We start from the raw sequence: 27,224 nt of genomic DNA, 5'->3' as shown, positions 1-27,224 counted from the left end.
AACCGTTGAGACTAATTCATACAGATGCGTCAATTGTCTTAGCCTAAAAGTTCATGTACCAATAAGTGTGTTTTAAGATGCTGTTGCAGTCCGTGTCAATTTTAGACATGTCTACTCTTTTAAATATATATTAAAATTTGTAATTCTCCCCTTTCCCTCCTGTTCTATAGGGTGTATGATGCAGGAAAGCTTATTTTCACAGACAGCATGAAAAATGTTGTGAAAAATTCTTCTATTCCTTTCCTGTCATCTTTCACACAGGTAAGTGGACCTAACAATGTCTTGCAACAACAGAAAGATTGCTTCAAGTGCCTTGCGATCTGTCATTCTCAAAGACCCCAATGGCTACAGTTATACAGAGCGTGCTTGGCGAAGTGTCCTGGGTACAATGATTCTTCAGAAATGTAATGAGGATGCAGACCTTCTTGGGAACTACGATGCAGCAGTAGGTTACAGCAGCCCTCTCCCTTTAGGAAGCAGGACAGGATAGCTATGAAAGGGCTGGGCCCAAGGCCAAACCAATGAGCTGAGTCCAAACTTCAGAGAGGTTTAGCCTAGAAGTTTCAGGTTGGACTCTGAACTCATCATGTCCCAACTTTGCTTAGATCATTGATCATCACCACTACAGGGGAAATTAAAGAATTCTACTTCCCAAACCTAGAACATGATAAGACTACTCACCTCACAGTGGGTCTGTGTAACTAAGGTAGAAGGGGAGTATCTGGAGGTGTTGCTGGACTCCAAGTCCTATCAGCCCCGGAAAACAACTGAAAATCACCAGGGCAATCCGGTTTTGATACGCTATGGAACCTAATTTACTGCTGCATTGTTTAACATGCTGTTGATGACATCTCTCAGCTGATGCACTAAGGGAGTGATATATGATTAAAAGACAAAATGAATTGGGTGGTTGCAGTAGCTGCAAAGTGGAGAATTAAATTTATGAGACTCACGCAATGCAATCACTTCCATTTCCTACAACCAGCATGCCATAACGCATATGAAAGTGGCATACATGCCCCCATTGATGGAGATGGGCCCTGACCCATTGTTTGTACAGTTTGAATTCTCTGTCAGTGACCAGCAGGAAGGAGTGATGACTGGTCTCCTCTTTAACATCACAGTGATGCCTGTGGATGATGAAGCACCTGAGGTATTTATCAAGAATCTTAATTAACTGCTTGCCTGTGATGCCATCTTAATGATTGTTAAGCTTGTAAAGCAGAGGTAGGGAACCTGTGACTCTCCTGAGTTTGTTATAGTCCAACTGCCATCAGCCTCAGCCAGCAGGACTGATGGTCAGGGATAATGGGAGTTGTAGTCCTGGAATATCTTGAGGAACACAAATTCCCCATCCATGCTGTAGAGCAGGGATGTCCAACAGGTTGATCATGATCTACTGGTCGATCCCTGCAAGGTTTTGGTCAATTGCGGTTGATCGCTGCCCCCCTTGCAGCCCTGGCCCCTCGCCCTGCCCTCCATTGTTGGAGAATGGAAGACAGAGTTTACAAACCGAGGCTGTCCCCCCCCCCCAGCGATCCTTTGGTGAGTTGCTGTTTCTCTTTGACCCCAAAATAATGCAAAAATTGGGTTTTCCCCCTCCCTAAAAAAAGCTGAACAACTTTGACCTGAACCCTAATAAAACGGGGCCTTTCCCCTCCCTTTAAAAAACTCCTTTCATAGAACTACTAAAATGGTATTAAAAGAACAAGAGGCTTCTCTGTTCTTGATCCTTCAGATTATTTTTGTTTGGATGGCAGACTTCAAATTTCCTAATTGTCGTGGTATTAGAAACTTTGTAGATCTGCTACAAGGGTACACTTAAACTATTTAAAACAACAACAACAATCTATTATTTCTGATAACTGTGAGACCAAAGATTGCCATCCATGCAGAAGCCAATGTAATTCCAAGTTCAAATTGTTAAAGACAACAACAACAACAAACAATCATGCGCAGATTGTGCAGAGTACTTGCCCCATGCTCATTCCTTGGTCACCCTGCTCTCCTGGTACTATCACTGCATTATTTGCTTTCCCTATTCACAAATATTTCATTTGGAAATACATAAACAGAGCAAGAGGCAGAGTTCATTGGGTTATGTGTTGTGATTTCTTCAGGCAGCTGTAGGAAGTAGAAAGATTTATAGTGTTAAATTATTTACTCTATTCCCCGAATAATACTTAAGGGTTCGTTCAAATGGAAAACGGTGTGTTCAACTTTCCTCCTTTTCTCCTTCCCCTTCCCCCTGCTCCTTTTTATATATATAAAAAAAAACCCCACCACCACAACAAACCCTATAAAATGCTTTAAGTACCTCGGAAGCCATTCTGTGAGCTGGTTTTCTCAAAGTCACCCTTCTAACTGTGCCCTTTTCGGCTTCAGTCACAATAATTGCTCGTTATGTAGGTTAGCTTATTTCCACAAATCCATAAGCTTCCAGACTTTAAAAACCACCACACGGGAAGAGAGCATTTCATATGAAATAGAAAAGCTTCTTTGCTGGAGTTTTAGGACAGAACTTAAAGGAGCTTCAGTTCTGAATTCAAGATAACTGGACCTACGTATCTAGTGTCTCTGCTTATTTTCTTTTTTTTTTTAATTCCTGGGAGGTAGCAATCTTTCCCCTTTTTAAAGAGAAAGCACCTTTCCACACAGTCTTCCTTGAGCATCACTGGGTAGCCCATGGCTTTCTTTTGCCTTCTAGTTGCCTCGGTACCTGTTAGGAGACAATAATATAAGGACTGAAAGATACCAAATCTTCTGTAACGAGTAAAACAAACTAGGAAAATGTTCTATCCTTCTGAGTTGGAGGCCAAGAGGAAGACGGGCAGCTCTGTATTTTAAATTATCAGTATATGAGATTGCTCTGTAAGAACAGCATTCCACGAGCAGCACGACGAAAACAAGTGCATCTTAAATGGTTTTCTCCTACCTGCTGTTTGATTAATGACTCAAGGTCAGACATATTATGGCTCACCTGCCAGTGTTAAATGCCTTTCCTAAAAGGATTGTCCTCCTGAGAGAGCTAGCATCCTTTTTAGCACAGGTTTTCCAGCTACATTCTGAAGGTAATGGTTAGACTTGCCAGCTGGCTTTTGGGAAATGCTGTAAAGTTCCAAGAAATGGACTCATAGCTTTTTGGACACAAACTATAAGCCAGCTCGAAGAATACTTGTTATGCAGTTACTCAATCCTTCCTAAGTTTTCTAGAAGCCTGAGAAGTGGGTTTGGCATAAGGTAAGGATTATGGAGGGGAGAGAAATTCACGTTGGTTCACATTTTAATATGAACCTAGCTAATTTCCACTTCCTAAGGCAATACAGAAACCCAAACACAGCTATCTTTTGAAATGTACAGATTTCTGAATTTTGCAATCCAGTTCTTCAACTGAAAAATGTGTAGAAAGTGCCCTTAAAAATACATATCAGTTAATATAACACACAAAAATGTAGTATATTAGGAAAATTGCCTGCAATGTGTATATTAGGCAAAAGAGCATACAAGTCTTGCTATTCACTCACAATGTGTTCTTAAGAAATCATCTGTGAGGCAAGTGTTCACATAACGAATCAACACTTTCTATTGATTCCTATGGGAGAATTTATAATGCATTTCCAAACATGGAATTTTGACCCCAAACGATGATAAAACAAGGGGAAACCCAGTAAAACCCTCTGAAACCTCGCAAAAGGCAAACAAAGGAGGAGATAATGCTATATTTGTCCAATCTTTGTGCCTCCCCCCATGGTTTCTGGCAAAATGGCTGCTATGGACTAGTAACACTGAAACAAGTAAGGCTTGTTGAAGACTGCTTATTTACAGTACTACATGCAGGTCTGGCTGAATCTGAATCTGTGGTGCAAGGTTTGGGTACTACTTTGTGTATAGCAAGGTTTGGGTACTACTTCGTCTTGTTTGGATAAGTGAATTTTCATATAACAAGCATTTGTATAGTGGGAACTGTGTGTATATTATGAGAAATGCACTCTAAAATGTTGACTTTTTGAGGACTTTTTTTTTTTTAAAAAGCACACTCATGCAGAAATACAGTGAAATGAGCTTACAGTTGGAAAAATGGAGACAAACCAAATTGACAGTTCCATCCATCCTTAGTAAGGATTGAATTCAGGATGAAATGAGTAATCTTGAGTTCTTCACCATGAATCCCAGCTAAAGGCCTAGCACACAGCAGTTTTTGGGTGGCTTCATTTACCATTTCCCCAGCTATAGTTGCCTTTACATTGCTATGCACACTTCAGTCTTTTGGGAAGGCTCATTAGTGGAACATAGGGTTTCATGTGTAAGAGATGAAGTCCAGAACCCAGCATGATTATAAAAGGATTTATAATATAACGGCTAGAAATAACTCAGAAGTCCTTGAAGTCTCTGGAGAGGCTGCCAGCTGTAGTAGGCTGTAGCAGCACCAGGTTAGATGGTCCAGTAGTCTGACTTAATATTACAGACTCCAGATTCTCATTGTTCTATAGTTGTATTGTGATTTTATCCCGTGTATATTGGCATGCTGTGTCTTGAAGTACTTGAGTGCATTTCGTGAGCTTATGACTGTTTTAGATTTTCACCAATCATCTGAAAATAGAGGAAGGTACCAGCGCATTCATCACTGGAGAGCATCTAATGGTAACAGACGTGGACACTAAGAACAGTGATATCCAAATTGAATTGAAGAAATTGCCTTTACATGGACACGTTGAGCTACATGGACTTGTTATGTCAGAAGGGGATAAATTTACCCTTTGGGATTTACACTCTTCCAAAGTTCGGTAATTTTAATCTTTTTATGTATTGTATATAATGGCTCGAGCCAGTAACATGATCCACTCTTCTTTTAGCTGTTGTTTTTTTAAGGATTACAACAGAGATGGGAAAATTATGGTCCATGGGCCAAATTAGGCCCACCAGGCCTCCCCATTTGATCTACAAGGCCATTTTGGGCAAGCCACACACACCAACCTACACGTGATGTCATACATGATGTCATCTGTGAGGCTGGTAAGGGTGGACCTTCAGAGGAACAATTGGGAGCTTAAAGTGAGCTCCCGATGGCTCCTTTGCACCTGCAGGGGGAAGTATTTTCAATTGAAATCTCTGTTAAATGAAGGAAAATCTCCATTTTAGCAGCAATTTCAATGGAAACCTCTCCTCCCTCCCAGTGCTGCTCCTTGAAGCTCTGAGGTTTATAGTGCAGGGGAGCTTTCAAACTGCCCCACATTGCTTACAAAAAAGGCTTTCGAACAGTGCAGTGCTGCTCTTTGACGTTCTATCAGTCGGGGCTTCAAAGCACAGCATCACCTGGCATTGTGGTGATGTCAGGTGATTGGCAGGTGGGCGATGCTGCTCACCTGTGAAATTTGCCCCAGCATGGGTGAGGAGATAAGGATCTAGCCCAGAGCCGGCCCACCAATGTGGCGGGGTGAAGCAGCTGCCTTGGGTGGCAGAAGCCCATGAGTCTGCATCTCCTTGGGCACCCCACCCACCCCAGCACCAGCAGAGAAGCAGCACCAGCATTGGTACCAATTTCCAGTGAGATCTCAATGGAATCTGCTGCCATCCTTGCCAAGTCATGCCACCACAGTGCAAACTAGGTAAGGGATGCTTCAGCAGGGGCAGGGCAGGGTGGCATTTCCTGTTTTGCCTCAAGCGACAAAATGGGACGTGCCGCCACGATCTAACACATCGGTCAGAAAAGGAATGCAGCATTTTGGTTTTAGAACTTAGCTTAAATGTAGAGGGTTTTTAAAGGGATGCTTACCTGCCACGACTGATCTTCCCACTGAGGAAGGAATCTCAAGGCTGCCCAGAATATAGTTTGAACACTGCCACTCTGGTCCTCAGTAATCAAATTAAAGAAGGCAAAGTCCTCTAACTCGGTGGCAGAACATCTGCTTAGCATGCCAAAAGTCCAAAATTCAATCCCCAGAATCTCCAGGTAAGGCTAGAAATGTCTGAAATCCTGGAAAGCCCTTGTCAGCCAGAGCATACCAGGCATAAGAAACCTTTTCAAGAAAAGGTTTTCTTTTCTAGCCCCATTCCCTTCTGGGCAACCTCTGGGGTGGGGTGGTGGTGGTCACATGCCGGGGGAGGAGGGCAGATGCAAAAGTTAATAGAGTAATGCTCTGTGCAGTAGGTTGGCTTCTGCACACTCTTGTCACCTGAGTTGAAGGGCAAATGCCAGCCAGGTGCAAAAGCAGAGCTTGGGGGAGATGTGGCCTGGGGGTGGGGGTGGGATATCTGTGGGGGGTAGTCTGGGGAGAAATTCGCACCCCTGTTTTAGACAATGGACCAATGGTCTAGCTCAGTATAGAGCAGATTCTCATGTCCCAAATCTTTCCTGTTACCTGGGTTTGTTTATATAGCTCCCATGTAGATGCATGTCAGAGTAAGCCAACAGCTGTTCCTTATCTCTGAATTCTCTCCAAGAAAAAAAAATGCATTGTGGTCATTGCCATATTCCCATATCGCCAGCTGATGTAACTCATTTAGCATCACTGAATCCTGCTAGAGCCGAGGAGATTCTCTCAAGTGGAGATGTGGCCAAGACCCAAGTGTGTCAAGGCTATGAGCTGTAAATATGGAAGTTGATGGCCCTTGTTCTTTCCCAGCTTGCTTGTTCCAGCCTCTAATGAATGAATGCCCAACTCCTCTGTAATTGTGTTTAAAAGGTATCAGCATGACAGTTCAGAAACCCTTGAAGACAGAATAATATTTTCAGCAACAGATGGATTTAACACTGCAGATGGAACACTGAGAGTAAAGGTAATAACCAACTCAGCAATGAACTTTACCAGCGTATAATTGAAAGGTATTAATCACGTACTGGCTTATTCAGCTTCACCAAGTAGGTTTTTAACTTTCATTAATCTTCCCTTTAGATTCACACCAAGTTCTCCATTTAGATTAGGTTTTATGCCTGGATTAAATAGGTTCATGATGCCTCTAGATTACCAAGTCAAGGCCAATTTAGTTGTGGTTGCAGTAGACCTACATATTTAAAACCAGGACTGTTGCCAGATATATAAAGGGGGGAGAAAGGAGAGGACAGGGAATGACTGAAGTTGCATTGCAATGGGGAGTCATGAGCTGAATGCTTCTCTAATGCATGCTGCCCCACCCTATGCCGAATCCCAGATGTTTGGGGTTTTTGTCTCAGTGGGGCTCCATATCATGCACAATGAGGATGCATTTTCTTGAAATTGGCATCCATACTTTCAGACATGAGTACACTTATGTGTGTAGAGAGGCAATTTTAATATAATTTGGGTCAATTATTTGTGGAATTCTGTTCCCTAAAAATCACACACATGTTTACATGGTAGATAGACAGTTCCAGGGCCAGCATGAGCTATGCTATGCGTTAACCATGTTGATTTATTTATTTAACAAATTTGTATACTGTTCGATTGTAAAAGAAGAAGAACCGCCTGTAAGCGGTTTACATCCACATAAATAAAACATGTTGTCAGGGACTGGACTGAACAGGAGGAATGGGAAATGTGCCCTCAGTCTGATCGGCTCCTCTCAGAAGAGGAGGGGGGTGGGAAGTTTCTCCCTGCTTGTCTCCAGCAGTTTCAGGAGGAGAGGGAGACAGGGATGATGTACAGCTGAATGAGGAAATGCCTAGTTGTGAGATAGTTGAGGAAGAGAGAGAAGTGAGAGAACAGCCAGCAGAGACCTCCCTGGAGAGTATGGGAGACCCTCCTAGTCCAAGGGCTTGCGGGTCCCTCCGCATTCAAGAACAGAATGTGGAGGGATGTGCCTCCTGTCACTTTCCGTAGGGTTTCAGAATGATGTTGGGGATGGAAGAAGAGGGACTCAGAGCAGCCAATGTCTTCTATGCGTGGAGACATGGATCTTTTGTCTTGCAACCAGATGACTAAATAAAAAACCATGAAATACAAACTGTTTGTTCTTCTTGTCTCTGAGGCTACTGGGGGAGGAGAGGATACTCAACGCCTGACACATGTACACTGACAGTTGAAAACGGTTGAAAAGATGGTTAAAGTAAACAGTAGCACTGAAGCGTATGCTGAAGGTGTCTGTAGGCAGGGGGTTCCAAAGTGTAGGTGCTGCCACAGTAAAAGATGGATTTCTTAAATGTGTGGAATGAGTATTAGGTGGCACCTGTAGCAGTGCCGGTTCCACAGACCAAAGAGCAAATAGGCAACCAGTCCAGGTCTCTGAGGAGGGTTGTTATATGTGACAGGGTCTCACTCCTGTCAGTGGCCGTGCTGCAGCATTTTGCACCAATTCCATCTTCTGGATCAAGTGCAAGGGAAGCCCTGTATCGAGTGCATTGCAGTAATTCCTCCTTGAAGTCAACCATGCCTGAACTATGATGGTCAAACTCCCCTGATTGCAACTGGTCAAAGGTGCTTCTAGCCATTGAGGTGACCTGGACCTCCAGTGACAGGGCTGGATCCAGAAGCACCATACCTGCAACCTCATCCAGCCAACAAGAGGCCAGTTTCTTAGGCACGAGAACCACTTGGCCAGAATGCCTACATCTAGTCAGGATTCAAGCTCAGTTTATTTTCCTTCTTCCTCAACTTTTGGTTTAAGACAAACTTCAGTTCCCCGCTGGTACAAATATGGGGAATTGTGCCCCCTGCCTGTGGCTACTGTGACAAACAGTGGCCAATAAAATGTTTGTTGGGGATCCATGCTACCACTGGCCTGGAAGAGACTTGACTCTTCAGAATAAAATATTGATGTTGATCAAAGAACTAGCGCAGTTGTAGATCAGCTGGCCAACATGAATGATGTACCAATCTAGCAAAAGCAAGCGCCTGGCAGATTGCAGTTTTTGCAAGACACAACTATGGAATTTTTGGATATGCCATCTTAATTGAGGGCACTAGTTTAAGACATTCAAACAGTCTCTTGGCCTTCCTTCCAGCCATGTGTTATGTCTCCTCTTTCTCCCTCATTCAAGATCATACCAGTAAATGATGAGCCACCAGAGCTGCAATCTGGTTTAAGATCAAGTCTGGAGTGCCTGGAAGGAGAGCGAGTCTTCATCACGGCTGAATACCTCTATGCAACAGATGCTGACAGTGAAGATTCCAGACTCATCTATATGATTGCCAGGGCTCCAAAGCATGGGGTTATTCAAAAGGATGGTTTTGTGGTGGAGAAGTTCTCTCAACATGACATCACTCAAGGATCCATCTCCTATGTGCACACAGGTAATTAGCAGCAGCAGCTGTGTTTACTTTCAACAGTCTCTTCCAGGTGTCCATGCACTTTACTAGGTATACCCTCTTATATTCCTTAATGAGTGCCTTTTGCAGACTAATCTTTGCTTTAAGCTTTATTATTTTGTACAGAGAGGTTTTCCACGTTGTGTTTTCATTCATGATCAATAATTTTATTTCCCACGAGAACATGCCATACTAGGAAACTCGGGCTGCTGCTTCTGCTCCCAAGTCTCTCATGCGGCTCAGCTGTCCACTTAATCACAGTGGTATACAGAAGACAAAGACTAGAAATGAGCTAAAACTATAAAATCAGAATTCATTGAGAAAGTCTGCTCGAATAAAAAAAAAAATGTATTCAGTAGGCTCTGGAAATTCAACAGGGTGGAGGCTTGTCTGACTTCAACTCGAAGGCAGTTTCATAAAATTGGGCCCACAATACTGAATGAAGGGGTCCTTGTGGATACATGCCATAAAACCAGTCATTGTGGATAGAAGCTGGGCATCTGAGTCACTAACAGTTATTCCCCTGAAGATATCAGTGTTTGTGCAGGAATATAAGGGATCCCTGAGGTATCCTTGACCCAAGTTGTTAAGGGACCTGTAAATTAATGCCAGAACCTTGAACCTGGCCTACTACGCAACTTCCCAAACACTAGCCTTATGTTTAGTGTGATGAATTTACTTATCTCTTTTATTCACTCTTCTATTTTGAGCATTTCCCCCCTAGTGGCGACAAGGTCTTTTTTTTAAAAAAATAGGTGCAACCCGCAAGCAACTTTAAAGGAACCTGCCTATGAAAATGCCACCTTGGTTTTTTTTAAATATCTTTTTCTTCAAAATCATCTGGTCAGCATATTTAGTTACTGATTAACTTTTTATTAAAATATGTGCGCAATTTAGCCAGAGGTAAGCATTTTAAATCTCATTAATTTTAGTTTCAAGAATTAAGTATGCCTTTAAATCTTTCTCAGGAAAATTAGTGGGCCATTGGAGCTCCTTCAGAATGGATGCGATTCCTTCTTAAGTCTGCCAGCACTCCGTAATGTATGGGGTGTACTGTGACCATAAGGATGGGTTGTAGCTGAGTGGCTCAGTTTCCTTTCTTGGTTGTCTTTACCCCACCTTTCTGCCTCCTCCTCTCTTGACCTCCTTCCCCTCTTCTGCCTAGTCCTGTTGAATTTGTAGCTTGTCCCTCTGGCAAGTAGCAAGATAATCGCCACATGGTGGTTTCATATATGGAAATGCAGGCTTGAGGTGGGATATCTATGCATAATGAGCACAAATCGTTTTTGTTTTTCATTTGTCTCTCTGCAGTCAGCACAGACGTTGTGTGTGTGCTTCCCCGAGTCTTGCACTACCATGCATTTCTATTTACAGATGCCGCATTTGTATATCATGCTGAGCCAGACCACGGCTTACAGTTGCCACACAAATGTGCTGACTCCCAGGGTGGAGCTTTCACCTTCTTAGCTCCTCCCTGATCCTCGTAGCTCAGTGTGGTGCAGGTTTTGCTAAACCAGGTTTTGACTTAACCAAGATCCCAGGTTAGGCTGATATGCTGATTTCTGCCCTCCTCAACCATGACCTGTAGCCAAGGTTTGCTCTTGGATACAGAATGCGCTTAAGGAGGAGACTGCTTAACCCTAGCTATAGCTTAGCTGCCACGCTGTGCTGAGCTAAAAGGGCCAGGGAAGAGGAACGTGAGTGCAAGCTCCTCTCTGGAAGCCAGTATGTATGTGCAGTCATGGTAAACCATAGTTTGGCTTAATGTGATGTGCAAAGCAGGTCAGAGAATAGTTGTGCTGAAAATACATGGATTTGTCCCTCTCCCCTCAAGCCGTAATAGCCAGCAGGACTGGGATTTCTCTGCCCCCTTGCTTACTCAACTATACTTTTGATTTTTACATACCGTATTTTTTGCTCTATAAGACTCACTTTTTCCCTCCTGAAAAGTAAGGGGAAATGTGTGTGTGTCTTATGGAGCGAATGCAGGCTGCGCAGCTATCCCAGAAGCCAGAACAGCAAGAGGGATTGCTGCTTTCACTGCACAGCGATCCCTCTTGCTGTTCTGGTTTCTGAGATTCAGAATATTTTTTTCTTGTTTTCCTCCTCCAAAAACTAGGTGCGTCTTATATAGCGAAAAATACGGTAAATAACTTTTGATTTTTTACATAAATATTCAGCCTGGTGATTTCTTTCTTTTCTTTTCAAGCTGTTGTAAAATAACGTATGTCTATCCTGAAAGCCACAGCCTAGTGCTACAGACGACTACAAGGTCCTTAATCTGCTCTTATGCGTTCTGAACTGTACTGTACAAGATGCCTGGTGGTGGTGTCATTTCCTAGACTTGTTTTGTTTTTCTTAAGCAGAAACCTGTGTGAGAAGGTGGGGCATGTCTGACCACTGTTTTTGTTTTTTTTTTAAAGAAATGAGAGAAAAAAGAAAACTGCTTAAATTATAAAGTCTAGCACTCTGTAGAACATAATTTATAGTGAATTAGATTTTGGTTTTCTGCTTGTATTGTAATGTATGCACAATGCATGTTAAACAAAGTGATAATTCTCATTGTTCGTCTCCTGATGCACTGTCTGCCATAAATATGATTTATTTAAAATTGTGCATTACAATAGAGAGCTTGCTAAGTGCAACTAGGCTTTATTTACTTTGTGCTGTGTGCTGTGCAGACTCTGCACCTTTTACTATAGGGTAACCTTCTGACAAGATGGGCATCTGTGTGATGTTAACCAGTGGCTGCTTTAACATAAATGGTGGCAACACATTTTATTACATATGTGAACCACCAGTTGAGGCTGCTTAAGACAATGACTCCATTTCCTGTGTGCAAATGTCTTAAACCCAAACCCATCCCCTTACCGCTCTCTTATTGTCCGCCATGGGGTGGGGTTGGGGAAAGTTACTACCTCATGCTTATTTTAAAGCTGGTAGCTTATTTAAAGCACCTTAATTTGTGTGTATGTGTTTTCCAGGAGGAGAAATAGGTCATAGTTATCTCACGGACAGCGTAACTTTGATAATCTCAGATGGAGAAGCTGGAACAGTGGATGGTTGTTGTGCCGAAGCAAATTTCCCACCACCTGTACCACTTCATCCCAGTTTTCCAGTGTATGATCTAAACATCTCTGTGGTGCCCATTAACAACCAGAGGCCAACCATTCAAACTGGTATGTATTTACTAAACCGCTTCTTCTCTTCAAAGCACTGAGGTTAAAATCTTGACTTTATCCTTTTGGGGTTCAGATTGCACAGTTTGCTCTTCACTGAGTAACCTAGAGCTGTTTAAATCAGCGGGAAGGTTGCTTTACGAGTTCTGTGGAATGTGGATTGCAAGCTGAGCCTTTCCGGTGCACAGCTGCATAAGTTAAACAGAACTAGTAGCTATCTGCTATGTGTGACCTGAACCTAGGTTCAAGCATGAGATTTTACAAACCTCGTCAACTTGTAGAATCAGTTTCCAATTGATTTATTTTTTAATAGAAAAGCACACACAGAGACAGACAGAAATGTTAGGTATTGCTTGCCACCACCTCAAACAGAGCCTGAAGAGAACAGCATTCCTCCATTCCATGCCCCTAAAATCTGGTATTTAGGGAGACACTAGCTCCAAGCTGTGGTTCCTTATTCTATCATCGTTACAGCTATTGACAGATTAATCTTTGGATCTGACTTAATCTTATGGCATTAAATTGAATAAACTAATTCTAATGTCCATGTGTTGCTCACTTGTAGGGTATTACTCATGTAAGGTGTTAATCTGGTGGTGCAGGTATAGCCCCTATGTGTGAGTAGGAGCTCGTTTGTTGGACTTCTACTTCAGACAAATGTGGGCGATGCATGGTTCTTTGAGGAAGTAGATGTGGCATTGAGGATGGGGCTAAGGGCATGTGACCATGTTGGTATAAATTTTTGGAGGGCCTCCCCAAATACCCCATACACAATATTCCAACTTCATCTTCATCACAGATGAATGTCATTCCTGCTACACACTAAGCCAGTGATTTCAGCTTGCTGGTCTATTATGACCCTAGATTTCTTTCCTGAGTAGTTTCAATAAATTCTGAGTCAAGTTAGAATTTTTGCCTTACTTTGCATTTAACACTTGATCTGATTTGCTTCTTTTTATTCTCTCTCTGCTCATTCACCCAATTTGCAGTTTGTTTATTTGTTTTAGATATTTCTAGGCTGCCTTTCAAGTCGATGGCCTTCCCAATGCGGCTTACATTAATAACAAATACACAGTTCCAATAAAAACAGACAGTAAAACATGCAATTTAATTTGCAATAAAACAGTCAGTTAATAAAATTAAAGGCCCACAGAAACCTCACAGCAGTTTACACAATCAAACCTTTCAATTAAAAGCCAAGGAAAACAGTTTGAGGTGTGTGTGTAACTCACTCTCAAAACCTAAACTGAAGAAATCAGCTGTACCTCTCTTAAAGGTAAATGTATAGGGAAGAAGCCACTGAGGACACTGTTGGGAGTTTAACCAACCAAAAGAAAGAACACAAAAGAGGTCTTGGGCACACCTAGGTAAAGGGTAAAGGGACCCCTGACCATTAGGTCCAGTCGTGACCGACTCTGGGGTTGCGGCGCTCATCTCGCTTTATTGGCCAAGGGAGCCAGCGTACAGCTTCCAGGTCATGTGGCCAGCATGACTAAGCCGCTTCTGGCAAACCAGAGCAGCACACGGAAACGCCGTTTACCTTCCCGCCAGAGCGGTACCTATTTATCTGCTTGCACTTTGACGTGCTTTCAAACTGCTAGGTTGGCAGGAGCAGGGACTGAGCAACGGGAGCTCACCCCGTCACGTGGATTCAAACTACCGACCTTCTGATCGGCAAGTCCTAGGCTCTGTGGTTTAACCCACACCGCCACCTATCTAAAAGTAAAATAAAAATCGAAACCCTTCAGGATTTCCCACCCACTCCTGGTGATGTGGACCAATCAATAATGTACAAGAGCAAGAGGCAGGTCTTGTGTAAAAGCCAGTCAGGAAGTATAAGAGGTTCTATTCCTCATGCTATGCTAATGAAGGGTTATTGGTTTCTACATAGTAGCAAACGTTTAAGCAGCCCCCACAACATTTCCCATGAAGGGGCTGGGCACCCACAAATTTTTGTGCTGGGGCCGTGCATACCCCCGCAGGGGCATGTTTGACCAATGTCAGCACACCCACCAGCACGCATGGCCCTGGGCACCCACGGTCCCAGGACCAAGCTGACGGGCCTAATGAGCACTTTCCAAAACAATACGCAAACTGAAACACACACAAATTTCAAAATTCAGGCTTCTCTAAATTTTGCAATGCAGCTCTGCAGTCAAGTAATGTGTACAAATATACATTTATTGGACAAAATGCATATATTAGTGAAAATAACACACAAAAATACATATATATATTTACTTTGCAAAACTTGTATATTGAGCAAAACCGCATACAAAATTGCATATTGGGAGAAATTCACTATGCAATGCTGGTGAATTTCCTGGATGACATCTTTTCCCCCAATGCAAATGGATATGGAAATGTGGATAACGGAAGATTAGGAAAAAGGGACATTAAGAGTAATTGAAAATGACAGATTTACCTATCTCTGTTCCCTGGTGTGTAGAACACAGTCTTGGGAGCTGACTAGTTTTTCTGGTTTCTGTCTGGGTGGCAATGGAATCCACAAAACTCTTGGGACTGGATGCAATGCTGCCTGCCAAAGTGGGGTTTTGCCACGTTGGCTAAACCTTAGAAAATCAGGATAAATGCAGCCCAAGATCATCATAGTGAGAATGACTCTGAGATGGTCTTAATGCAGTCTCAATATAATACTAAGTGAAATTAATTTTCACAATTAATTTATGCCCCGTGTTATATGAATGCACATTTTTTTTTCCAGTGCAGGCTGGTGTGGGATTTTTGTACTTTGAATCCTAATCCATAACTAGATCTCCATCTGGATCCATTGCTAAACACAGATGTACAAAAAAAAAAATGTTTGGCATAGGGTTTGCCTCTGAAAATCCAAGTACAAAATATTAGGGTCAGCATTTTACTGCGAAAGATGGATTTGGAGCACCCGAGTCTCTTTTGGACTACCAAAATGGAGTGTCACTGAAATTTCAGTATTTTAACCATCCATTTGAAGCTTCAGAAATCGAACATGAAGCTGGCTAATAAATTAGCAGAAAAAGATTCTTGTTTGCAGACAGTGCTGTTTTGCTGTGACTTCATTTGTTGCTCAACATCTTGGATGGTTTAGTTCCTAGTATTTGAAAACAGACAGCATCTAAACCAAGTTTTTCCAGTTAGTAGTGGATGTATTATTCACAGATAAAAAACAATATTTCATTCAACTAAGTATTTTGGCTTGCATTAAATTTAGCTTGATGTCTGGAATATTTAAGTTCTTTGGGGTTGGGGAGGGAAGGAAGGAGCAGTCTATTTCTGCTCCATTTCCCTTCTACATGTGTTCTCCCATCACATTTCTGCATTATTCTGTGAATTTTTAGAAATCTGGAAAAATGCAGTTAAATGCATTTAGCTGTGCTATGATTGTGGCAGGTCTCTGGTGAGGGTGATTCTGAGAAAAGTCAGTGACTTCAGCTCTGAACTAACTCATGATTTTATGTTGCTTTGCCCACCTCTGTCAAATGGACAATGATTGTTAGCACAGTATGCTGGAAAACGGGTCTCAAACTCAGCTCACAAGAATCTTGGTCAGAAGCTTTCTCACCTGGGATCTCTAACTAGATCAAGCTAGGGTCTTGCATGTTTGTACACTCGTACCTACACAATATGATATCTAGGAGTAAAAAAAGAACGAAGAAGAGGCATTTCTAGGTTACGATATAGTAATGTTGTTTTTTCCTGAGCTTCACACTGGTAAGGCACAATACAACTGAGATTGGAAATTCCATAGTTCCAATAGAAGGCTAGAACTTGGAAAAATTCAACTGGTGCGGAAGAGTGAGCAAGGTCACTGGTGACACAGCTCCATTCCATCTGTGCAGGCTCCCTCTTAGCAGAAGGAATTCAGCAACATGATATTTGTAGCTTTATTCATTGACTCATTGCTTCCCAATTTTGTAGTTCTGGGTTGTTACTATCACTATTTTAAAAAGCAGGTTATTTACACTTGCTTAGCAATGAAATAAAGCTGTTCTTTCTTAACTAATTAAGTGCAACAGTCATTTAATAAAGAAATTAAATGCAATCCTGCCTCTATGACAGCAAGGCATGTAGCTATCATGCCTGTCTCCAGGGCGAGGCATTGTTTATTGTCTGTAGCAGAAGCTACTAGTGCTTAGCATGTGTCAAAAAATTATGTATCCCAATAGTGGGCATGCAACTATAACTATTTATTTATTTATTTATTTATTTATTTATTTATTTATTGGTAAATGAGCAAACTGAGGTGAGGTTGGTGTTAGTTGATAGTACTGAGGTCACATTGGTTCGTTGAATGAAATCTAGAAATGAAACCTTGCTACAATCTATATAGGCAAATCCGGAGTTATGATTCACTGTGTGTATGTAGGTGCCAGGGCAGGAGTCTGGTGCAGATCATCAATAACTCAAAAGGCATCAATGAACTTAACTCCTTATTCAAAGGAATAAAAGCAGATCATGCCTAATAAGCACAGCAAATCTGTTCCCAGGAGGTCTTGCCCCAATGAGGAAGTTGCAAGAACTGAAGATTCTTGCCTTCCCACAGTTCCCAAAGTCTCCTCCTCTCCTGGGTCCTTCCCAAGCAACCTGAGGCTTCTTTGCATAGTCTGTCTTTGCTCTATCCTCTTCATACCTCTGCAAGTTCTGGGAGACCAGGGCGGAGGGGAGCTGGTCAAAGCAGGAGGGGGAGACTCCCTGGCTTCTTCAGCAGTGTGCCTCATCTCTGCCTCTTGGCCCCACTCCTCTCCAGCCTCTGCTTCCGCCTCTGCCACAGCCTCTTCCTGCTCACTAAACCATGTTATCTCTTCAGCTTCCCGCACCTCTTCCTCCCAGTCTGCTCCCTCTTCTCTCTGACCATGCATCATCATCCCACCACCAATCCCCTGGATTTGAGCCTTCTTCCCCTGGGGGTTCCCTTGTTTTCCACAAGCAACTAACTTGCCTATGGACAGTGTTGGAGAATTTGGTTCAGTTGCTAGCCCTAGAATGTACATACAAGCTGCCATCTTTAAATGTCAATTCAATCTCTGTTAAATAGATTTGATGCTTCCCTTTCTGACAGGGTGGTTGAGAGGGTGAATGATCTAAGAAAGTGTTATTCATCCCGAGACTATCAGGGACTGGACAGAGGAGGAATGGTGGAGGCCGCCTCCCCAGCCTTACCATTCCAGAGAAGAGGAAGACAGTATAGATTTACAACAGTGCTTTGTTGTAACAGTTCAGAGGCAGAAGAGGGGGAAAGCTGGGAAATGATGGGAGAGGAGCAAGAAGAAGAAGCAGCACCAGGGGAGAGACAGCTGACAGACTCAGTGTCTTTATAAAGCCTTCTCCCAGAACCTGGTGGGCACTGAAAGTAGGAGAGCAGAGAGCTCAGAGGCAGAAGGCACAGATCAACCACTGTAGGGATGACGTATAATGGGAGAGACGGAGGAGGTGGGGTGTCACTTGGAGCAACACCATTACTCTAGGAGGCTGCATTTTCAAGCCTCTCTCTGTGAATATTGAATAAACAACATTGGTAAGAACTTCCTTGTCTTATCCATTCCTGGCAACCTGCTGTGGGTGGGTGGGGTGGATTCTTTGAAGCCTTACAGAGTCTTACATATACTTTGCACATTACTTTATAATGTGCATTACTTTGCACATTATGAAAGCAATATGAATTTGTAAGAAATATTATGCTTCAAAAGGATTTATTTTGCGTATCATTAATTCTTAAATTACAAAATGTTGCTAACCTCCAACTTGACATTCCCTACTCATGGCTCTTCACAACATCTTGACCCCTCACTGCATTCCAATATTCTATTTGCGGTTGTTCATTTTGTGCAAATTGTTTCTGTGACTTGTCCAAGACTTTTACCACTGTCTTTTCTGCACTCCGGTGCATTCCTTATAAGAAGCATTGTATCTTCCTTGTGCAGAAAGCCTGGACAGGTGACTTGTCAGATTCTGTTCTGCCTGTGGAGCTGTGTGTGGGGTGAGGTCATGGAAATTATAACATTGCCCCATACCTCCAACCCTGTGGTATAGTCAAATTTTACAAAGGGGAGTTTAAAGCAATTTAGCTACATCATTGATTGCATCTATTTTGAACACCAAGCTATATAAACATCATAGAAATTGATTAGAGGAGAATAGTTTGGATTATGCAAATATCAATTGAACCCATGCTTTATAGCTTTCCACACCTGTCAGGCACTGTGAGAAGAATGACTGCTTAATGTTTGCTACCATCTAGAGATACACAGCAGCCCAATACTGCTGAGTAAGTTATCTTGAGCTGAAACTAGTGCTTTTCTCAGCAGCTACTGACTGGATCAATAGCCGATTATGTTGAGGTGCTAGACAGGCAGGCTGTGATGACTTAGCAGCCTCTTAGTTATGAACAAAGTAGAGTTGGGATTATTGTGGATAACATTCTTCTTCTGCCCTTTTCTCAAGGGGAGATGTTTGTGGTGGAAGAGGGGTCGTCAGCATGCATCAGTTTAAAATATCTGGATGCCTCAGATGAAGACACAACTCCAGAGGAGCTAACTTTCTTCTTGGAAACCAGTCCTCAGTATGGATACTTGGAGAACATTCTTCCTACACCTGGACATGAGAAGAGCAATGCTGGAGTTAATATAAGTGAGTTACAGACTTGTTGCTCTACTTCTGCCCCCCCCCCCGGCCTCAACACTCACGGGCAACAATTATGAAGGAGAAACTGATAAGTACAAGGTTAGACTCTCCCCCAGGCCCAAACACAAATATTGGGCCAAAATATGGTTTTGGTGTTTTTCATTATCCCTGTAGATACATTCCAAAGAACTAAGGTTGCTTTGAAATGATTTCTAGGCTGTCATCGCCTTTCTCTACATTTTCTTAAGCTTTTTTGGGGGGTGGGGGGGAGTATATATTTTAAGTGACTCTGGATCTAAGGAAGGAAAAAGCTTACGTGACTCTGGATCTGAAGGAGCCTTTCAAGAAACACACCCCACTCCCTCCCACAAAAGATTTATATTCAAATGCTTCCCACCCCCATCTGTGCTACACTGATTCAGAAAGTAGACCCATGCTTAACTTATGAGCACAAAATGCTCATATACAGGGTTAGGTAATGTATCAGAGAACTTGCCACTTCCCTAGAATCTCCTATGTTTCCACAGAAAGTTGGACAACGGATTTCCCCTGGAGTCCCCCGCTTCCATGTATAGGTTCCAGGTGTAAGCAGAGCAAGACTGTGTGTTTGGTTCCACCTTCCCCTCTCCTCTCTCTCTACTTTAGGGAAGATGGAGAGGGCAGTAGGCGGCAGAAGACTGCTACAGTGGCAGACTTGGGTGCTATGGTGCCCTGTGTGAAGCCAAAATGTGGTACCTTCCCAAAGGATGGGTAAGGAGGGAGCCTGCTTTGGGAAGGGGGTGTGAGGGCTCTGGTAGGGTCCTAGAGCCCCACTCACCTCCTTCCCAAAGCTGGTAAAGCGCCAACTAGGCTAACTTATGCTTTGAGAAAACATCTCCTCAGCTCAGCCCTAAATCTGCCCCTCACTGCAATCAGCACAGTGGAACCTTTCTGCAGGGACATTTCCTGCCCAAGAGTTTGGGTTTTGATTAGCAGAAGGAAATCATGCTCTGTGCACCGTTTTCAGTTTTCACAAAACCCTTTGCTGCCTGTTTCTCATTTCTGCAAAGTAAGGCATTTTATTTATTTGCTCATTTATAAATGCATTTATATACTGTTAAATCACAACACATTTTAAAGCAGTTTGCAACATTAAGAAGATAAAAATCATACAATAAAAGCATAAGAAGTTAGAAACAATTTAAAAAACTAATTTTAAAAATAAGCATCAATATTCTATTGTGGAGGGTGGACTCTTAATTACCTGCAATAGGCCTGGCAGAATAAAAAAACCTTTCGGCAGGCTTTTAAAAACTGGAATGGAAGGAGCCTGCTGGGAAAGGCAAGGAACTGGCAAGAACAGCTGATGTGTGAGCCCCAATTTGAGTTGGGCTTTGCCTGAAGGAGATTTGTATCCAAATCAAATTTGGCATATTGTATTATTTGTTTGTTACATTTATACCCAGCTTGCCTCCAAGGACCTGAAGTTGATGTGCATAGTTTTCTGCCTCCTCTCCATATTTTCCTCATAACAACCCTGTGTGGTAGGTTAGGCTAAGAGGGAAGTGAGTGGCCCAAGGCCAAGCTTCATGAGCTAGTGGGTATTTGAACACTGGTCTCCCAGGTCCTAGAGGGACGCGGGTGGCGCTGTGGGTTAAACCACAGAGCTTAGGACTCACCGATCAGAAGGTTGGCGGTTCGAATCAAAGCGACAGGGTGAGGTCCCGTTGCTTGGTCCCAGCTCCTGCCAACCAAGCAGTTCGAAAGCACGTCAAAGTGCAAGTAGATAAATAGGTACCGCTCTGGCGGGAAGGTAAACGGCATTTCCGTGTGCTGCTCTAGTTCACCAGAAGCGGCTTAGTCATGCTGGCCACATGATCCAGAAGCTGTACACCGGCTCCCTTGGCCAATAAAGCGAGATGAGCACCGCAACCCCAGAGTCAGCCACGACTGGACCTAACGGTCAGGGGTCCCTTTACCTTTACCTCCCAGGTCCTGGTCTGACACTCTAACCACCGCAGAAGAAACTTGAGAAGCCCCTTTCAAAATCCACTCCATCTGCACATGTCTCTTCAGATGCTTCTGGGCTGTTAATATTTTGTGGGAGCAATTCAGTCGCATACCAAAATGTTAGGTTTGTGTGCGTTTGAAGTAGATTGAAGTGCTCTTTTACCCAACAAATCCACTTAGAAAACAAAAACAAAACTGGACTGAATAATCAGGTTGTCCAACGGTGCCCTCCCTTCTTCCCAGTCTTAATGGACAGGAAGATTATATATGGCAAAAGCTGTTTTCTTATGGACACCAGCTATATGCAGTAGAGTTCTTCGCTGTATATGCAAGATGATTTACGTGTATACTTAAAATATGAAATACGAGTCTCGGCAAGGAATCAAGACTGGCCTTCACTTCTGTTGCATACACTCTCAGCAGTAAATGTGAAAAATAATAGAATGGATTTAATTCTCTGCTTTTAACACTTTGACTCTCTCCAAAGGTGTGTTCACTTTTCAGAGTCTCCAGGCTGGTTATATCAATTACGTTCAGTCAAAGCACGAGCATTTAGAACCCTCCTCTGATCACTTCATGGTGTCTGTTAGTGATGGCTTTCATAAATCTTTGGCAATGCCTTTCTACATCATCATTGATTCGGTAAATGATGAAATCCCAAGCCTGCAACTTAGGAACTTAACAGTAAGTCTGAGAACTTCTGCCACGGCAATTCTTTGCTTTCTGTAATCTATTTGCACAAAATGAAAGCCAGGTATAAAAACATGAGAGATATCGGACAGTGTTATAATAGGTGGACCATGGTAGACAGCAATTCATTGGATGTGCCAGGTATATCACCTCTGTGCAGATGTACTCTGCCATCTGTCTTAAATGTATGTTTCATGAAAGCTATTGGAAGAAATGTAGAAAATACCATAGAATATGCCAAAAGGTTTCCAATGTATTTGTCATTTACTGGGGAAGGGGCTCTGCTCTCCAACCCCTCCACAATACACTTTATTTGCTGAATTGTCTGTCTAGTCAAGAAAACTCCCAGTTTCTCCCATTTGTTTTGTAGCCTCGTTTTGCACCCGTTTTCACATTCACTCCCATGTCTGTGCCTTCTTCCTCCCTCCTTTTCTGCAACCCTCCTTTAGCACAGACCATCTCCTGTATCCTCCTCTTCTGATACATTGTAACTGCTAAGCACTCTTTTTACCTTCCACCCAATTATGTGTGGAATGTAATCCACTGAGAGCAGTCAAGTACAACATTCCTTGTTTTCCTAGAGTGGACATGCAAGGGAATGTTTGGTCCACCAGTCGAAACTTCCTGTTCCTCCTGGCCTGGAGCATCCTTCCTTGCATGTTACTAGTGGGTGGGTGTGACCTTTCCAGACCTGGTAAAAGGACAAGGCATGTTGCTACTCTTTCCTTTTCCACCACATTTTCGTCCTGCAAACTTCCTGGAATGAACTGCTGGCTGCCAGCTAAGCAGTCCCTCAGGTCATCTCCCTTATGGGGTAAACCTGTTTTGTAACTTTAAGCCTAAAGCCTGCCTTCTGGGATCACACTGTGCTCTGCCTGATCGTGTATGAATTTTAACAGGGAGAAATGTAAAGTATTGCACTTGGGCAAAAAAAATGAGAGGCACAAATACAAGATGGGGGACACCTGGCTTGAGAGCAGTACATGTGAAAAGGATCTAGGAGTCTTGGTTGACCACAAACTTGACATGAGCCAACAGTGTGACGCGGCAGCTAAAAAAGCCAATGCAATTCTGGGCTGCATCAATAGGAGTATAGCATCTAGATCAAGGGAAGTAATAGTGCCACTGTATTCTGCTCTGGTCAGACCTCACCTGGAGTACTGTGTCCAGTTCTGGGCACCACAGTTCAAGAAGGACACTGACAAACTGGAACGTGTCCAGAGGAGGGCAACCAAAATGGTCAAAGGCCTGGAAACGATGCCTTATGAGGAACGGCTAAGAGAGCTGGGCATGTTTAGCCTGGAGAAGAGGAGGTTAAGGGGTGATATGATAGCCATGTTCAAATATATAAAAGGATGTCACATAGAGGAGGGAGAAAGGTTGTTTTCTGCTGCTCCGGAGAAGCGGACACGGAGCAATGGATCCAAACTACAAGAAAGAAGATTCCACCTAAACATTAGGAAGAACTTCCTGACAGTAAGAGCTGTTCGACAGTGGAATTTGCTGCCAAGGAGTGTGGTGGAGTCTCCTTCTTTGGAGGTCTTTAAGCAGAGGCTTGACAACCATATGTCAGGAGTGCTCTGATGGTGTTTCCTGCTTGGCAGGGGGTTGGACTCGATGGCCCTTGTGGTCTCTTCCAACTCTATGATTCTATGATTCTATGTGTGTAAAGTTTCTTTTTATTGCTTATGAATAAGACTGTGGTGTCCCTGAAGATTCCCAGATTATGAAGCCTCCATCCCCTCCTATTCAGCAACCCCTTCCATACCCTTGCTTTCATCTTCACCCCACTCCTTCCTGGTTTACAACCCCCCTTTGCATTCCCCCATTTTCACCTTCACTCCCTTTTCCCTTCTTCCTTTCCCCAACTACTCCTTGCATACAGGCCACACTCTCCACTCCGTTTTCTTCACTCTCCTATTCTCAGCCCGCTTTGCACACTCCCTACCTTTTCCTTTCGTCCATCCATACACCCATCCTCCTTTTTTCAGATCCCCTTCGCACAGAGACTGTCTCAACCTCCTTGCCTCCCCCTCCTCTGTGTCTTCCTTCTGCAGATATATGTTACTGCATCTTTAAGAAAAATAGGATCTTAAGAGTAATCCTGTACATATATTGGTGTTTGCTTGTTAATAAAATAACTTCTTGAAATTACTACATTGGGAAGAATTCTGCACCATGCTATGGTGAAGGTGGGTGAATCTACACACAGGGGGGAAATGCTATAAATAAATCAGAAATTACATTGTTACAACAATAATGCAGTCAAACATGTTTTTTGACTAATGTAGCTGAGTCCGGTCTCATCAGCTTGCCAGACAGAGTGACCCACTGCTCTTGCCCCTGGGGCATGCTGTTTCTCACCTGGTCATCATGGTTTTTTAAATGAGGAGGCGGCCATGGGAGGGGTGGGAGGGAGGGAATTATTGCACTCAAACTGGTAACTTGTTTAACTACCAGTGTCCAATAGGAGTACATGCAGCTCAGACTTGAGTAGGAAATGGAATGGAAAGGAAGAATTAAATGATTAATGACAAATTAGACAGGAAACATGCGGGGTGAGGGGAAGAATTAGGATAATGAAATCCTTGAAACGAAGCAGATTTATTTTTGATAGTGCAGCTGCAGATGCGATTTCTTAATCCTCTGTCTCCAGTAAGCATGGACACCACCATAAACACTCCATATTTGCAGTGTGTGTGTGTGTGTGTGTTTCTTGTCGACTTCCATGGCACAAAATAAAAGCTCAGTAAATATGGGCCTCCATATGTGGTTCTCAGCTGGTGTAAGTCCCTGAATGAGAAACATGTGAAGGGAGGAATTAATGCTGCACACATGGTGGCTGAACTTGAAAGCAATAGAAATTGCACCTGAGAATATTTTACACTGGGTTATGGAACGTTTGAAGATGAATGGGAGCTTGAACCCTCCTTAATGTATTGCATCATTGGTGTTTCCAGGGGGGCAAGGGATTATAAATGTGTGAGCTTGACACATGAGAGAGATAGCACTTCCTTCAAGTGAACAGCAAACTGCATCAGGCTTAAATAAAACCACTCACAGGAAGATGAAAAGAATTTGAAGAGAACGTATCTGGACAAACTCCTCCTGTCTCAGTGGTTGGACTGTTGTTTGGCTTTGACCTGGATCCAAAAAGAGCTTAGTACCTGCTACCTTGCAGCCTTTGTAAAACTCAAAAGAGACCTACCTCACAGTTTATTGTAAGGATGATTGGGGACAGAATTATTTTTTTAAAAACCAGTTAATTTATTGTAATTGAAAATTGATTTATGTATAGCATAAACATTACAGTATATCATATTGTAATAATGGGGGGGGGGGGGGAAATGACCCTGAGTATCATTCTAAAATTGTTCGAAACATCTCATTTATCCACAAACCTTTTTTGGGGGTAAATTTTAGTATTAGTATTTCATTTTATAATGTATCTAAAACAGAGAGAACAATTATAACAACAGACAAACATTAAAAGATGAAAGGCAAAACTATGAAATAGGCATGTAGAATGAGTAGTTGCACATGAGTTAAAATAAAACACAAAGGCTATCAGCTTGAGTGTCTGATAAAAGATAGTTCCAGATTCTTCAGGCTTTTTATGAGGGTTGTCTTGGAACAGATGGTTCTACAGTGGTACCTCAGGTTAAGTACTTAATTCGTTCTGGAGGTCTGTTCTTAACCTGAAACTGTTCTTAACCTGAAGCACCACTTTAGCTAATGGGGCCTGCCGCTGCCGCATGATTTCTGTTCTCAACCTGAAGCAAAGTTCTTAACCCGAGGTACTATTTCTGGGTTGGCAGAGTCTGTAACCTGAAGCGTATGTAACCCGAGGTACCACTGTACTATATGTGTCATAATAGAATGCCAAATCATATAAAAAGTATATGGAGGCTCTAGTCATTATTAGGTGCGGTTTTCTTCATTATACTCCACAAACCTTAGGTGCATTCGTAATTCATGGTTGGCTTAAACAACCCACATCATTTTTTCTCTTTTCAGAAAAGCAAGTGTGTCCCAGAGCTTTATCATGTCTCATATTTTGGATTTGTTTAAACTTCCAGTATTTATTGTATACAATTGTAGGTTCAATCTTCAAGTGGAAAAGTAACACTCTTTAGCCTTCTTCATGTTCTAAACCAATTTTCTTTCCTGGAATATTTATTTATTGCTTTCAGGATCTGTTTTCGACATTTCTTTATTTCAAGAAAGGGGAATTTGTAGCCATCCATATGTTGAGGGCCTCCAACTCCCATCACCCTCAGCCGACTTGGCCAATGGTCAGGGGTGATAGAAGCCCTCTCCCCTCGGGAGGCCCACAGATTTCCCAGCCTGTTTTTCTTCTTCACAATCCTAGCAACAAAGGGAAAAGACTCCCCCTTGCTTTAGAACATTTCCAAATCTGGGATCAATCTGGTTGGCTCATTATAGACAACTTCACTGGGGTCCTATACCAATGAGCCGTCATTTTAACATGATTTAATATCATAGCAGTGTGAGTCTGTTGCAACAAAAGCAGCGAAGAGTCCAGTAGCATCTTAAAGATTAAGGTAGCAGCATCCAGTCATGTTCTCTCTGCCAATGGAAGGCACCCGCCAAGGCAGCAGTGAGATAGGAAAAAATTGTGACTCATCTTCCTTTCTGCAGTTGTCTATACACCCCAAATTTATTCCAGAGGGACCTAAAACCCTCCCGATCAGTTTTAGTGGTGAGAGGACTGTGGGGAGGATTGCTAAAAATGGCCTCCCTACCCACTTTCCTAAGGGTAATAATAATAATAATTTATTCTTTGTACCCCGCCCATCTGGCTGGGTTTCCCGAGCCACTCTGGGTGGCTTCCAACAAAGATTAAAAATACTTCAAAATGTCACTCATTAAAAACTTCCCTGAACAGGGCTGCTTTCAGATGTTTTCTAAATGGTTGTCTTCCAGGGAACAGAACTGAACACAGCCTAATGGATATATTATGGCATAAACCTTTGATCCAGTTATTATTATTTTTTAAAATCAAAGCAGACATGTATTTGTCTAAATGGCTCCCAGTACATTTCCGAGCACAATTCAAAGTGTTGGTGCTGACCTTTAAAGCCCTAAACGGCCTCGGTCCAGTATACCTGAAGGAGCATCTCCACCTCCATCGTTCTGCCCGGACACTGAGGTCCAGCGCCGAGGGCCTTCTGGTGGTTCCCTCGCTGCGAGAAGCCAAGTTACAGAGAACCAGTCAGAGGGCCTTCTCGGTAGTGGCACCCACCCTGTGGAACGCCCTCCCACCAGATCTCAAAGAGAAAAAACTTTTCTCTCCCCCCCTCTAAAAAGTCTTTTAGAAGATGTCTGTAGGCAGCCCTGTTTACGGAAGCTTTTAATGTTTAATAGATTATTGTATTTTAATATTCTGTTGAAAGCCGGCCAGAGTGGCTGGGGAAACCCAGCCAGATGGGTGGGGTATAAATAATAAATTATTATTATTGTTATTTTTATTATAAATTGTTCCACATGTAATGCCATGCAT

At 42.7% G+C, this 27,224-nt stretch overlaps 1 protein-coding gene across 3 annotated transcripts in view; it reads left to right on the top strand.

Annotated features, from left to right (window-relative positions):
* The window catches only part of LOC308480348 (FRAS1-related extracellular matrix protein 1-like), a 107,976-nt gene that overhangs the window by 17,356 nt on the left and 63,396 nt on the right, over window positions 1-27,224 (top strand). For all 3 annotated transcript variants that reach the window (XM_081011710.1, XM_081011709.1, XM_081011711.1), the window contains exons 12-19: window positions 171-261; window positions 986-1,153; window positions 4,576-4,784; window positions 6,684-6,777; window positions 8,954-9,206; window positions 12,206-12,400; window positions 18,842-19,027; window positions 21,498-21,694. In XM_081011710.1, the coding sequence (XP_080867836.1) occupies window positions 171-261; window positions 986-1,153; window positions 4,576-4,784; window positions 6,684-6,777; window positions 8,954-9,206; window positions 12,206-12,400; window positions 18,842-19,027; window positions 21,498-21,694 (1,393 nt within the window). The remainder of the gene's footprint in view (window positions 1-170; window positions 262-985; window positions 1,154-4,575; window positions 4,785-6,683; window positions 6,778-8,953; window positions 9,207-12,205; window positions 12,401-18,841; window positions 19,028-21,497; window positions 21,695-27,224) is intronic.

The sequence above is a fragment of the Podarcis pityusensis genome (genome assembly GCF_964106645.2).
Source record: "Podarcis pityusensis genome assembly, chromosome: 6".
In the NCBI taxonomy this organism is placed as follows: domain Eukaryota; kingdom Metazoa; phylum Chordata; class Lepidosauria; order Squamata; family Lacertidae; genus Podarcis; species Podarcis pityusensis.
Note: the sequence above shows the minus strand (reverse complement) of the source record. Positions and strands in the feature narration are given on the sequence as shown.